The 13,858-nt window shown below is 39.4% G+C and overlaps 1 protein-coding gene across 2 annotated transcripts; it reads right to left on the reverse strand.

The window, feature by feature from the left end:
- Positions 1-435: 435 nt before the first annotated feature.
- Positions 436-8,420, reverse strand: LOC133921109 (probable cyclic nucleotide-gated ion channel 20, chloroplastic). Of its 2 annotated transcripts, none has more exons than XM_062365853.1 (14): positions 8,211-8,420; positions 7,407-7,470; positions 6,562-7,009; positions 6,277-6,462; positions 5,921-6,019; positions 4,930-5,067; positions 4,075-4,323; positions 3,380-3,646; positions 2,994-3,139; positions 2,753-2,830; positions 2,114-2,243; positions 1,393-1,639; positions 1,149-1,311; positions 436-809 (listed from the first exon to the last, which is right to left on the reverse strand). In XM_062365853.1, exons 3-14 carry the CDS (start codon positions 6,997-6,999, stop codon positions 659-661), a joined length of 2,292 nt encoding a protein of 763 aa, XP_062221837.1. In that variant the 5' UTR covers positions 7,000-7,009; positions 7,407-7,470; positions 8,211-8,420; the 3' UTR covers positions 436-658. The 2 variants fall into 2 exon arrangements, with proteins under 2 accessions (XP_062221837.1, XP_062221838.1); XM_062365854.1 differs by lacking the exon at positions 8,211-8,420 and adding an exon at positions 7,946-8,176.
- Between the last annotated feature and the right edge of the window lie 5,438 nt (positions 8,421-13,858).

Consider the following 13,858-nt stretch of genomic DNA (forward strand, 5'->3'; position numbering starts at 1 on the left):
CCAGCGGTGGAGGGCTCGTGGCTCGGGTGGGAGGAGTTCGTCAAGAACATCCGCGACGTCGTGCTCCAAGCCAGCGATGGCCATGGCCGCAGCAAGTAGTAGGCACATATTAGCTGCTCAGTAGGAACGCCTCAGTATGACCATATCGACGGTTTGGAAGGAACAATTTCAGAGTTTTTCACATGAAACAATTCAAACATCCCAATTCCCAAGTTCCTAAGATCAGTCGTGACCGTGGTGGGTGCTCTGCTTGTAAAAAGAATCGTTCGATAGCTGAAACTGGCTGCAAATCTCGTGCAGTTTCACTGGTGCAATACTGTATGGATCCTTACTCTGAATTGGAGTTGTTTCGTGTCATCTTGAAATGCTGATGGTCAATATTTAGTTACAGCTTGGGATGCAACATGTAAGTGTGCGCACTGGCTCTTTCAGAGATGTAGGTAATGATTTACGCCAAGAACAAAACGATTGTGCATGGTTCTGCAAGTATAATGAAGCTAGGAGATGAGAGAACTCCAAAGCCAAAAATATTAAACCCGTGTGTTACATTCCACCAAGCAGACAGATTCAGAATTTCAGGGCTCTAGCAGCTATAGCTGTAGAACTGTAACCGAAGAGTTAGTGCCTAGTCAGGTAGAGATCGTCCCCTCCGTCCATGCTAAAAAGCATCATGCGCCATGTTGGAATACAAGGGGTACGATTGTTCGTTCAACCTTGACTGCTCAGCTCGCTTCAGCCGCCTTTTCCGATACCTCCATGCAACTTGAATACGAGTTGCAGCAATGGTTCTCCAGTAGGGAGATTCATACCTGTTTGATGCAGTTGCAGCAACAGAGGCTCAAGCGTCAGTCGACAGAGTAAGGCAAAAGGGTTTGAATGCCATAAATTGGTAACATTCCTAGGAATAACCATAACAAACAAGCTTCAGGCAACAGCCACGTATTCATAGAAAACATTTCTTCCTTCCAAAGATTGCACCTAATAATCTTTAATCACCTCGATGCATGATTAGCCAGTGAAGTTACTCATATAATGCCATGAACGCATGAAATTAATAAAGAAAACAGCCTCAACTATTCGGGTAGAACAGGTATTCTGATGAGCACGAATGTGATAATCATATGACAATTAAACAAAAATGTGGTTACCTGATTGCTCCTTGCACTCGTGGATTACGCAAGAATCGTGCAAACTGTGATGTGACTTCTTCAAGATCGCTTGCTCTAAGTATAAAAGCTTCAACATTTGTTAAACATCTTACAGTACGTATAGCAACCAACCGCATACCATGAAATTTGATTTTCCCACCATCTGAAACAGTAGCAATCCATGTGATGTGACAATTATAAAATCAAAAGAAAAAGAACAGGCATGCAGGGTAGAGATTGATACCTCTATTCACTGAAGAGTGTTCCAAGTACCATGTCAGGAGCTCCTCTCCACATACATCTCCTTCATGCAACGGAGCCTTGCTTCCATCTGCACTGATGCTTTCCAGCTTACCTCTCACTATGAAGACCATCTTTTCAACAGGACCACCTTGATAAAGAATGTCACTTCCGGCGATATATAAATTCTGTCTTAATTTGTCACAGATAGCATCCAAGATAGGCCAATCCATCAAGGTGAATAATCGGACCTGCCAAAAAAAAGTCAGTGCTTCATTGAAACTTGTAAGAGTTACCTTTATCAGACATCATCTTATAGCACAAAATCATGTCAATGAGGTGAGCCCAGAACATGAATGAATAATACAAATCTCTTTTTGCTCCTTTTTTTCACATTTTCTGTCGTCGCTAATAGCTTAATTGGGAGTGTCGAACTATAAGTTGGGTCCAGCCATACATTTGGTTGTGGGCCCACATCAATTCGAACTCTCTTTCTCTTGAGATCAAGTTCTTTTCCATTCTCTCTGCTCATATCACTGTTACATTTACCAAATTTTGTGTGCTCAGGGACCCAAGCAGTACTGGTCTTGATTCTAGAATAGTAGAATATAATAAATATAAGCACAAAACTAGCTACAAACATGTTTTACCCCCTTGAAAGACAGATGTGAGTGAAAATAAAGAAGGTATCAGAGTAAATAGTTGATGTCATCCAAGAAACAAACCTTATTAAGAAATCTAAAGAAATGACGGCGTATGTCCCTCTGGATATCTTCAGGTAAATTACCTAAAAGCTCCTCTTCATTCACTCCTTGGGTAGCTGCCCAGGTGAACCTTTCTGCTCGTCTAACCCTCCTACACATTTTTAAAAATATAAGTGTTGCAATCTTCCACTGTAAGAATAAAATGCTTACAGCCTAATCTAGTTCAAATTTTGATTGAACTAAATGCTAAGGATTCGGGTCTGATACATCCATCCAAACAGGCCCTCATGATTATGATCGTACAACACTCCAAACCACATTCAGGTTTTCTTATTAACATTATCATCAGATGATACATCTTGTGGAGATGGAACCTTAATCACTATTGTCAATTCTGAATGGATTAAAAAATATTTCTGACAATATAGCATACATTTTTAATTAGCTACTAAAACAAATTAAAGATCTGTGATGGAAATCGTTGCTTTCATAAGGGCTCTAGTTTTGAGATAGTCAATCGTCAAGCACGGTCTGATCAGTATTATTGCTCTACAGTTTAGTAGCAAATGGCTGCAGCGGACACACAAATATGCAATGCTAATTTTTTTTAGGGGAAAAAAGAGTCTGCAGAGATTTGGTTTATAAGTTCTGTAGAGGAACCTTCTCAAATCTTCAGGCAATCGTCTATGGCTCATCCACTTTTCAACATCACGGCGCCTAAGTTGCATTTCTAATCTCCTGTGAGAAGAGAAAAGGAGTGAAATGTTCACCCGCGAAGATTATATAATTAGAATCTGATTTCCTTTTTAGAGGCCTAGCATGCATAGCATGTAGGTGTCAGTTCATGACTGTACAAGCAAAAAGCATATGGCGTGAAAAAATAAGCAGTATAATCACATACCGTCTTCCAAGAGCTTGGAGAAAATTTTGCATGTTTCCGATAAGCAATGCGAAAAGCAACAGTCCCAAACCAATAATGGCCATAGTAAACAGAACTTCCCATGCAAAGTAACTTGGGACAAGATTGCCAGCTAAGGTACTTATTTGCTGAAATCAAACCATTGAAAAATATGGGCAAAAACATTAGGCATTGAAATATGGGCAAAAACATTAGGCAGAGTTATGATGTATGCAAATAGAATGAAACCTCATTAATCAGTATGGCAGATAAGAGTAAAGATTTAGAAGGATCATGCAGGATAGTCTGGTTAGCATATATTTCGGATGCAACAAACAGGCACCAATTAAAATAGAAGGACACAAGCAAAAAGCATATGGCGTAAATACCTGAAACCCCCAAAACAATGAATATATATACCGTTTAACAGCACTTGGTTCTGTAGTTAGCATAACAGCCTGCCCATAAATTCCATATTGGAATGTAGCACCATCTCCAGTGTTAAAACAAGCTATTGCGCCCGAGTCATTGAACCACTGCTGCCTGTTCGGTCCACTCTGTCCCTCAATGTTGAAGCCATGCCCGCAGTCTATAAAAGAATAACAATACGGAATGGTCGATGCAGAACAAGCATCTCGTAGGCATTGATTAACCCTCTGTGACAAAATGCGAAACAAGAGAAAATGATACGATTGATCTCAACTTTCAACTTTCAAGTATCAGCTATAAAAATAAGTACTTTCTGAGTAGGTCGAACTGTTAAACGATTTGTGACCAAGGACTACCAAATGAGTTGTGCTTGTATATACAACATTGAGCATATTACAAATTGAGTTGACTAGTTATATTAGAGCTGCACATTTTCCATCTTTGAACTCAAAACATAATCAGAGCACATACAATTTCAAGGAAATTTGATGCATTTTTCAGAACTGTTCTACGCAACAATGTGGACAAAAGGTATATGTTCTCATTAGTAAAACACACTAGATTCATTGGTACAATTATCCAAATTAGAACATTTGAATCAATATGTAATACAAACTTTTGTGTACAAATCTCAATACAAAGATATTCAACTAACCTGTAAGCTAAAGAGATACCAACATGAACCAACGACATGCCCCGCCAAAACAAACATTAGAAGGTTGATGACAAAATTGGCCCAAGCTGACTCGAATATGAATCCGTTGGCAGACTGACCATCAAGTAATGGTACAAATCTGATGATGCGGGGCACATATTGAAGAAGAACAGTGACGCGCAATAAATTCTTAGCATAGTTTGCAGCTGATAACCCGACAAATTTAGGGATAACTAGCAGTATCATCACCTTGATTAAGAAATAAAAATATATTAGCAAAAAGATTAAAGACTGCAACAAAGATAAGAATGCATCAAATTGTTTGACTGAATGGTTGTTGTTAACTAGATTGAAAAAGAACAAGTCATCAGTTTAGAGTTTGGACAAGCAACTTTAGCAGTAGGCAGATAAACGGGCATTCATTCAAGTAAAATCAGATCTAGTGCTGCACAAACAGACAAAAGGTTCATGGATACAAAGTAGCAAACAGGTGAGGAAACAGTAAGTGCGGTTTCTTTTGGGGTTCTCGATGAACACCAACTCTTCCCAGAGGCCCTGAATCACAAGTCGCTAGCTCCAGAATAGAGAAACTCATGGTGTGCCTCGGTATATACTACATAAACAGCCAAAAAAAAAACTATTTCTTGTTGGCCCTAAATATATTGGAAACTTCTCAGACCTTAGAGATATACGAAGACAACCTAAGCAAACCAAACGGGCTCAATAATAGATATGGTATCATTGGAAGTACAGTAAACAGAATGTTTCAGCAAAAATAAGAAATCTCCATTCATAATGGTTATTGAAGCTTAATAAATAATAGGCATTAATGCAGAAGGGCAAGGTATATATTACCTGAGGGAGTGGAAGCACAACGAAGAAATCGAGTAAAAAGTAACCACGAAGATAATGGACAGCAACTTTCTTTGGCTCATCAACTAGATCTCCAGCTCCCACCACTCGTGACTCTGGAGCAACATAAGCCAATCTGAACTGAAAGACAAATTTCTAATTACATTCATGAATAGTCTTCTATAATAAACACAGAACATGTATTTGATGCAAGGTTTTAAAAATCGGTAACCGGCACTCGATCGGTCACCCCACCTAATAGCGATCATATGGTGTAATCAGGGTATAACCAGGCAATTATGTGGCCGAGCTGCCAATTACACGGTAACAGGTATGGGCACTCATTCCTTTTATGCGGCCGAGTATACGGCCTAGTAGACCCGTTTATAAAAACACTGTTTGATGGTAGGACTGATCAGATAGAAACATATAAATTTGTAGATCCATAATTATCTATTGCAATGGACAAACTCCAACACAGTACGAAATAAAATCTAAACTAAAAAAAGGAAATTTTATCAAAAATTGAGGACGGAGTAGCATGATAAACCAACTAACAAGGCAAAGTATATCAACATAATGCAATCACTTGATGTAAGAAGTAAAGTCAATCATCCTTTGAAGATTAATAGTATATTGATGTTATTAGAATAAGATCAGCGTGTCAAGTATATACAGCTTTCCTGCAATGAAAACTGAGTCCGTCAGTGCAAGTCAACAATAGAAAGTTGTTCTGGACAGTGCAATTTGATTATTTCTATTTCCAGAACTCAGCATCTAATCTAAGATTTGTTTTCAAGAAAGTTCAGAAGTTATCGGCAAAGTCGTAAACCGAACAATTAATAAAGAATGAATATAATAATCTTAATACGCATCCAGAATCACGGGCATATCACTTAGAGCATTCCATCTCGTACCTACTTTGTTTAGAGCAATAAAAATTGTATAAAATGCAAAACCATATCTGGACAAGCAGAAGTGATGGTGCACTTACCTGAAGAAGCATGTGAAGAAAATAAATAGCATCAGTCACACTTCTGACAACAGCAAGTGCTGTAGCAAAATTCCAGTTTAACACTATGCATTTGTTATCCTGCATTGGATGAAATAAAATAAAGAAAATGTGGTCAGCTCTGATCAAAATTACTGCAAGAGTGACTAAGATAACAAATTGCAGCACATCCAGGTATTACAATTTCTGAGATAACCAGATATTATTCTCTCTATAACCATGGCATGCTCAGTATACAATATTTTCGGGAGACTGCTTTGGGAAAATGCTGTAATCAAATACATATAAGAAGCATTAACACATATCTATTTAACACTGAAAACTTTGTAAAATATTACCTGATTGATTGATAATAGGAAGAAGAACAAGGGATCGATGAAAATGGAAATCAGGCATGATATCACGAAGAATTGATTCCACTGCTGAACAACCTTTGCATGTGGGTTCATAATCGGAATGTATGAGAGGATTTGCTCAATCTTCTTCTTCCACCCACCATTATGACCATAACGAATATTATGAAGCTTCAAGAGAACAAAAGAAAACACATTAATGCCATTGTCAACAGCTTTAAGAGCTATCATTAGCAACTTTAGAACAGATGACATATTTCAAGGACATACCTTATTATCTAAAGCATTCGGGCCTCTGTGGAAATGTCTTCTATTTTTGCAAGCAGGAGGGCAATTGACACAATCAGGATTATCACATTGTCCCAAAGGTCCAGACATCATCAAGTGTTCATTCTTTGGAACTTGTCCACTGTAAGACCACCTATTTCCTCCAATTTCTTCTGGCATGACTGCGTGCGGCTTGTTGACTTGTTTTCCCTGTGAAGGTCTAGGCAGCCTGTTCGGTGTGTCTCTACTTGTACATGGAATGCCTGGTGCTGTCTGAATTGGTGGCTGGATGAATAGAGGACCAGTATGGGGTACAAAGGTGTCTTCTTCATATTCATCATCCCTGACTGGTATACACATTGAAGTACTTCTTAGAGGAAACCTTGGTAGCTCAACATTTCTTAGCAACATAGGAACATCATCTCTCTCCTGATCAGTCATTTTTTTAACCCTGCAGCCAACATCCATTACATTAGCACATCACTTTCAATTAAAGAATAAAATATAAATTCTTCACAAGCAGATAGTGTCTGTATCTTTTTATAAACAGAAGATATTATCTGTCTCTAGAAAGTAAGGACTCCAATGGATATCCAGCTTAGTGGACATTTATTGCTCGATTTCTAAGGACAATCAGGAGGAAACAACGTAATAACGATACTGTAATGTCCAAGGTCAGAAATGATCCATCAGATGGAAATAAGAATATGAAATTCTTAGCTTGCAATGTTACATAAACTGCTCAGTCAACATAAAATAAACCCTGAACAACAGAATCTGCATATTATCGGCCAAACAAAATAATAATCTGTTGGATTAATACTTTGATGATGATGTGCTGAAACTACCTGTATATCTGATAGCAACCACAACTGAATCACGACCTAGTCTTCATCTAATACACTGCAGCCCCTGCAAACACAAGAACATCAAATAACTGTTTGAAGAGACACAGAAAAATGACATCTCAAAAGGTGAGCATTACAGGAAGCATGAGCCAATTAAAGAAGTGCCTACAGCTACGAACATCTTCGCTGCGAGTTGTGTCTCCAGTACATGAGACTATCGATCAACAGAACCTAACTGATGTGAACTAGCACCTAATGAAGGTTTTGCTTACTCGTTACATCTAATTAAAAATCAACGATCAGGAAAGGAAGCAATTCGTTGGGCTTAGAGATGCCAATCGCGCAAACAGAGAGCCCATTGAAGGCTACGAAATCTGATGAACCAAGAGACGACTACTGGAAGAAATTATTGCCAGGGTATCCCCCATAAACCTCAGAAGAGAACATCACCAAAAATTACACCCGCGAGATGCACTAAGAAAATAGCAATAAAACAACAGCTGCGGAATCAGCGTTCTGCACTTCCAAATCTCACCGACCCGTGCTGAGATTTGGGAAACGCTCAAAAAGGACAGGAAATCCGTCCAAAACGCGGAAAATGCTGCCAACTATTCCAAATGTTACTCCAAACCCGCGTTGTTTGAGCCCCGCAGCGCGCCGGAACCCCCACAAAGCAACCAGAATTGCATAAAACTAAGCAAAAATAATAAACTGCTCGTCATCTCCCCTAGCATCAAACAGCCCCTCCCACCACATCTTCCGAGGAACGCGCAGAAAAGGAAAGGAGAAGCGAAATGTTGAAACCTGAACTGTTCTTCGAGAGTCGAGGAGCCAAAGACTGTCCGGATCAGCAGCTGAAGCGCGGCGGCGGCGGCGGCGGTCGCTTTCGAATTGTGCGATTCGGACAGCGGATGAGAGCGAGCTTTCCCTCGCTCTCTTTTCTTTTTTTAATCAATTTTTTTGTGGCTTCACCGCTACACAGAGCGATAGCGAGCGGACGAGCGGAGACGGGGCGAGGAGTCAAAAGGACGCCTTGTTTTCTAGAGGAAAGAGGAGGCGTGCTGGGTTCGTGAACTGTTTCTCTCACTGACGTCTGGGCACATGGAATGTGTGGCGTAGCGGGGCCCTCTGGTCGGTGTCACGGCGCCATCTGGTGGGGTTGCGGGCCATGGGGGCCGGCCGGCGGAGGATCGAGTCGGTCCACTTCTGGTCGTCTCGGGAAGTCATGTTTTATTAACGAATGAATGAATGATTTTGTTTTGGTTCTCAAAGCCGGACGATAATCCCTCTTATCGGGGAAAAAAGAATTGTCTGGTTTGATTTATTTTCTAAAATTGTAGCCTGCGAAAGTTGGTTAGTGACCTTGTAACGTAACCTGTTTAGGAGTTCGAGTTTTAGATTTGACACATCTGATTAAATTTTATTGAGATTTAATTTTAAAATGAATAATACATGTACATATAGATGCGTTAAGCGGTCAAAACGAATATTCACGCTATGTAAAATAATACCTCCAATCTATTTTAAACGTATAATAGAATATATCTATATAGACATGTATGGATGTAGATGTGATATACATATGTGAGTGAGTGTCCGTTTAACTTATACTTAATAAAAATTAAAACCGTCACCATCCAACATTTCATACTGATAATTTGTTGTACGTCTCAGAATGGACTTTTCAATTCTCGATTGACAAAACTAGAGTGTTCAGTAGGAAATCCCAGTGTTTTTTGACCGGTGTGAAGCCTGTGTTCAAACACTCCGTAAAAAAATGTGTAAATAACGGGTGATAATTATTATAGTGATAGATTATATATCTGTTATTTCAAATATAATATTGATGAGTAGTTATAAGTGACGATTTAAATTATAATTTGTCACTTATGACTGATTTTTTATTGAATTGTAATTTAATAGGACCCGAGTGATTTTCAGTAAAATAAGCGTAACTTTTATATATGGACTTTGATTTTAACTTTTTTTAATCTACAAATATCTACAGAAAAAATTACATCTATTTTTTTCCAATAGTGTCGAGTTCGACGAATTTTTCAAGGCTAAAAAGGGCTAAAAGATTGAGTTCTTGCCCTCTGAAGTTTCTACACCACTTTCAAAACACGAGTTTGTATCCACAACCGCCATCCCTACATCAGACTTGAGCAAAAATGTATAATGATTCATATTCTACGGTGAGAAAAATAAGATAAAAATAAAAAAACATAACATCATGCTATGTATATATTTACTGTATAAGTAAAAAATAAGTAAGTTGTGATAAAAAACTGATTGACTAATATATCTAATGATTGATTAATTAAAATTCCTTCACTGCTATGTTTCATAAAACTGATCATTAATGACGGGTCATAACTTGACTTGTCACTGATGACTCTCTAAGGATGATTCATCACTGATGAGTTAATTATTAGTGATAGGTCACAACTTGATTCGTCACTTATGACTGGTTAAAGATGACCAATCATCTATGATTGACCTCATAAGTGATGGGTCACAACTTAATCCGTCATATTATAACTGTTAATAAGTGATAGGTTACAACTACGACATATCATTATTAATTATAAGTAACGGGTAATATTACGATCCGTTATCAATTTCATATTTCCTTTATCTATTTTTTATATAGTAAAAACTTATGTAACAAAGATAAAAACCACCTTTCCTAAATGGCGATTTTTGTAAGTGGCAGTGAACAGCAAGAAGCTAGACAAATGGGACTAGAGTTCAACACACAAAACCCTACCTCTAACCATAGATTGATCTAAAAAAGAAACTCTAACCATAGATACGAGTTGCAGGTTAAATCAATAATATGCAAATGGGCCACACGCAACTGGAATGGAAGTAAGGTTACTCTTAATGCTTGTTTCTTATACAATATTTAAGAGGAGAAAAAGAGTAAAAAATTAATGTTAAGAAATAAGCTTTTAATGTATATATGTATTGTTACTTTCATGAGGTGTTTTAAAGTAATTTATTGTCTCACAATCATCTATGATCGTTTGAAGGTTTAGTTTTATTTGTAAGAAACAAGATCATTCTCTCTCATTTTTAAATTACTTGTCATATCATTGTTTTATTTATGTGAACATCTAATTAATTAATGTCTAAGAAATTAGTATTGAGAGTGGCCAAGTATCTGGTATCAGTTGCAAGTTTGGTAGGAGTTGTGACACACTAGAGCCGAGGTTGACCATCAAGTAAGATTGTGCTACAAGTATGAGTAAGATTGTGCTACAAGTATGAGTAAGAGTAACTCTAACAGATCATCTATAATATTATTTATATCCTCATATGAATTATCATCTATAAAGATTTCTCATTCATATTACTCCAACAACGTATTCATATTGCACCTTTCATGTTCTCTCTTATATTTTTTAATAGTATTATATAACTAATAATAATTTTAAAAATTATTACATTAGTTTATATGAATATTCGTGATTTTTGGGAATTAAATTTATGCCTTAAAAATACAAAGAAAGTAAAAAAAAACTCACATTTAGAGATTTTTTATTTAAAATGTCTAAGAGATTTTTTAGTGGAAACCGGTTAAAACAGGTTCTTTGTTATTTATTCTATTACTATAAAAATCGATGTAGTTTTAGGAGTTCGATTGAATCACTTTTTAAATTTTTGAAAGAAAAGAGAAGAGAAGAAATAAAGTTTTGAAGCGAAAGTTAGTTGGCTTCTCTGTCTCTCTTATATATAAGGATGACGTGGGAAGAACGCACGTCACATCTGACATGTGTGACCACGTGAATGGCGTGTCCAGTAAAATAGAGTGCCAGATAGGAGGTCTATTGAAGAATCTTCTTAAAGAAATTAGATGAATGGAGGATAAAAAATGGGATAGAAGAACTCTTAGGGCATCCAAGGGGAAGAAAAAATGTAGGCAATAAATTCCCTGTGGTGGACCATAGCCATTGTGGAGTTAATCATAAGCTGAGCAATAGTAAAAGTCGACCACACGCTCGATAACAAGGGGAAAAAATCATCGAATATCTCACTTCTCCCTCCCGTTCTTTCTCTCTCTATTGTTGGGCAAAAATCCAAAATTAGACAATATACATGAGTGTATTTACCGAAATGGACAACATGTAGTCGTATTTACTAATTTAGCATCTGTATTCGGCACACCGTGTACCAAAAATGAATTTTTGGTATACCGTGTACCGAAAAAGCTATGTTCTACACAACAGTATTCGACACACGATGTGTTAAATATGAGCTACAATGACGTATTCGGCACACAGTGTGTTGAAAATACCTTTTCCTGTGCGGTCATGTTGCGGTTCATATTTCAACAGGAAAAAGGCATATTCGACATACGGTGTGCTGAATATAGGCTACAGTGCCATATTCGACACACCGTGAGCTGAATATGGATGCTAAATTAGTAAATATGACTATATATTATCTATTTCGGTAAATACGCTCATGTATGTTGTCTAATTTTGGATTCTAGGCCTATTGTTGTTGCCTGCTACACCACGGGGATGAAGCTAAGATGGCACTAGGTGAAGATTGCATGCAGTACGGTGAGCTTGATGCAGCATCACGGAGGCTGCAACACTAGCACGTGTCGGCTCTGGCGAAGGGAGCTTGAGGTCGGCAGCGACCATCAGCTATAGAGTTGGAGAAGTAAATGATTTGTATAAACGTTTGGAAATTTTATGCGAGATGTTTTTTTAATCGTCTGTGGAAAAGAGTCTGTATAAATGATTTGTATAGATGATTCTAAATTGGAACTATCTGTACTAATCATTTGTATAGATGGTTCTTATTTTAGAACTATTTGAACATATGATTAGTACAGACATTTTTAATTTAGAACCGTATGTGGTAAGAAAACATACCAAAAAATAAAAATATGACCTATACTTTGATAAGTGACTAAACACTATACATGCACGAACTACATAGATAAAAGATGATGAAATACGTAAAACCACACTATATATGGCAATCGCATCGATTCCCTACTGCAGTGAACATACACAGAAAAAACCATTAGACCTAAGCGTCGATTTCCTCGCAATCACTACTAATCCTGGCAGTGGCAGAGCTTGAAGAAGATTGCAGGGGGGGCTAGCAGAGAAGCGGGTGTGTGGCAGCGTCCAGTGCCGGCTTGGGCTCGAGGGGCATCGACAGTGTCCTGCAGCACAAGCACCCTCTTTGTCACCTTCCTCCGGTACTCTCGCCCAATGCACCACGTTAATCTGCAGCAACAGACGCATGAGCGCCTCCTCGACGGCGACCTGTGTCCTGGCGTCCCTGCGCAGCACCTCCGCCTCGCACGTCGGCGCCACCCTCGTTGCGACCTTCTCAGCCAGTCAAGAAGATGTGTACATAAGACCATAGAAACATCCGCATACGAACAATAGAACAAGTGTGTGCTCTGCCATGGTTACCCACATGTCCATGGCCACGAGCTCAAAAAAAGGCGACTCAAACACCGTAAAGAAGCAAAACATTCATTACTCGAACGGGTTGTCGATGACGAGGAAGGCAACATCTGTGTTGGTAGCCTCGCGCAGTACCTGGTCGACGCGCTGCTCCACCATATCCCGATCGGCGACCGTGATCTCCTTCATGTACATCTTCCCTTGCGCCAGAAAGCAACCAAGCATGTGAGGGTAAGCTCCAGGCTAGCCACGTCGGTATTTGCTTGAACAGGTGGCGCGCAGACAAGTGAAGAGAATGCATGAGGTTCACGAGCATGGAGGGGTCTAGGCCGAGGGTCAATAGGGAGGTGTAGGCCTCCATGTAAATCCTGGCGCAGCTGCGAACGGCATCGAGCCTCCGCACCGTGATGTCAATCTCGTCACCGAGGCCGAGCCCGACGATGAACAGCATCGCAGGGCAGGTGGCACTAGCAATAGAAGGCCTTCCTGTGGAACATGGTCGTGAACTGCTCGCTGGCATGACAAAGCATCTCCTGGATGGAGAGCAACTGAAGCACACAGGCACAGGAGCAAGGAGAAAGCAACAGAAAGGGGCAAAAAAAGTACATACAACTAGGGGTTGTGAGCTTGAGCGTGCAGAAGCAGATGTCGTAGAGCGCCTCATTGTTGAGCACCATGCACTCGTCAGCATTCTCGATGAGCTGGTGCACAGAGAGGGTGGCGTTGTAGGGCTCGACAACGCAGATTCCCAGATCTGTGGTGGTGCAAGCCTCCTCCATGAAGCTTGCGCCGGACTCATCTGTGGAGCTTAACCTGACCTTCTCCCCAGCTCAGGCCACTAGAGATGGGGAGGGAGGGGGCCGAATCTGAGGGGTGCTCTAGATCTATGTAGGAGACGTGGTGGAGTTCGCTTTCGAGGGGAACTCTGGATCTGAGGGGGAGCGGTTTGGAGAAGGTTGTGGGGATGTACTAATGAACGTGTGGGAGCGTACGTTGCGTGTCAAAGTGCAGTAC

The sequence above is a fragment of the Phragmites australis genome, chromosome 6, assembly GCF_958298935.1.
Source record: "Phragmites australis chromosome 6, lpPhrAust1.1, whole genome shotgun sequence".
In the NCBI taxonomy this organism is placed as follows: Eukaryota; Viridiplantae; Streptophyta; class Magnoliopsida; order Poales; family Poaceae; genus Phragmites; species Phragmites australis.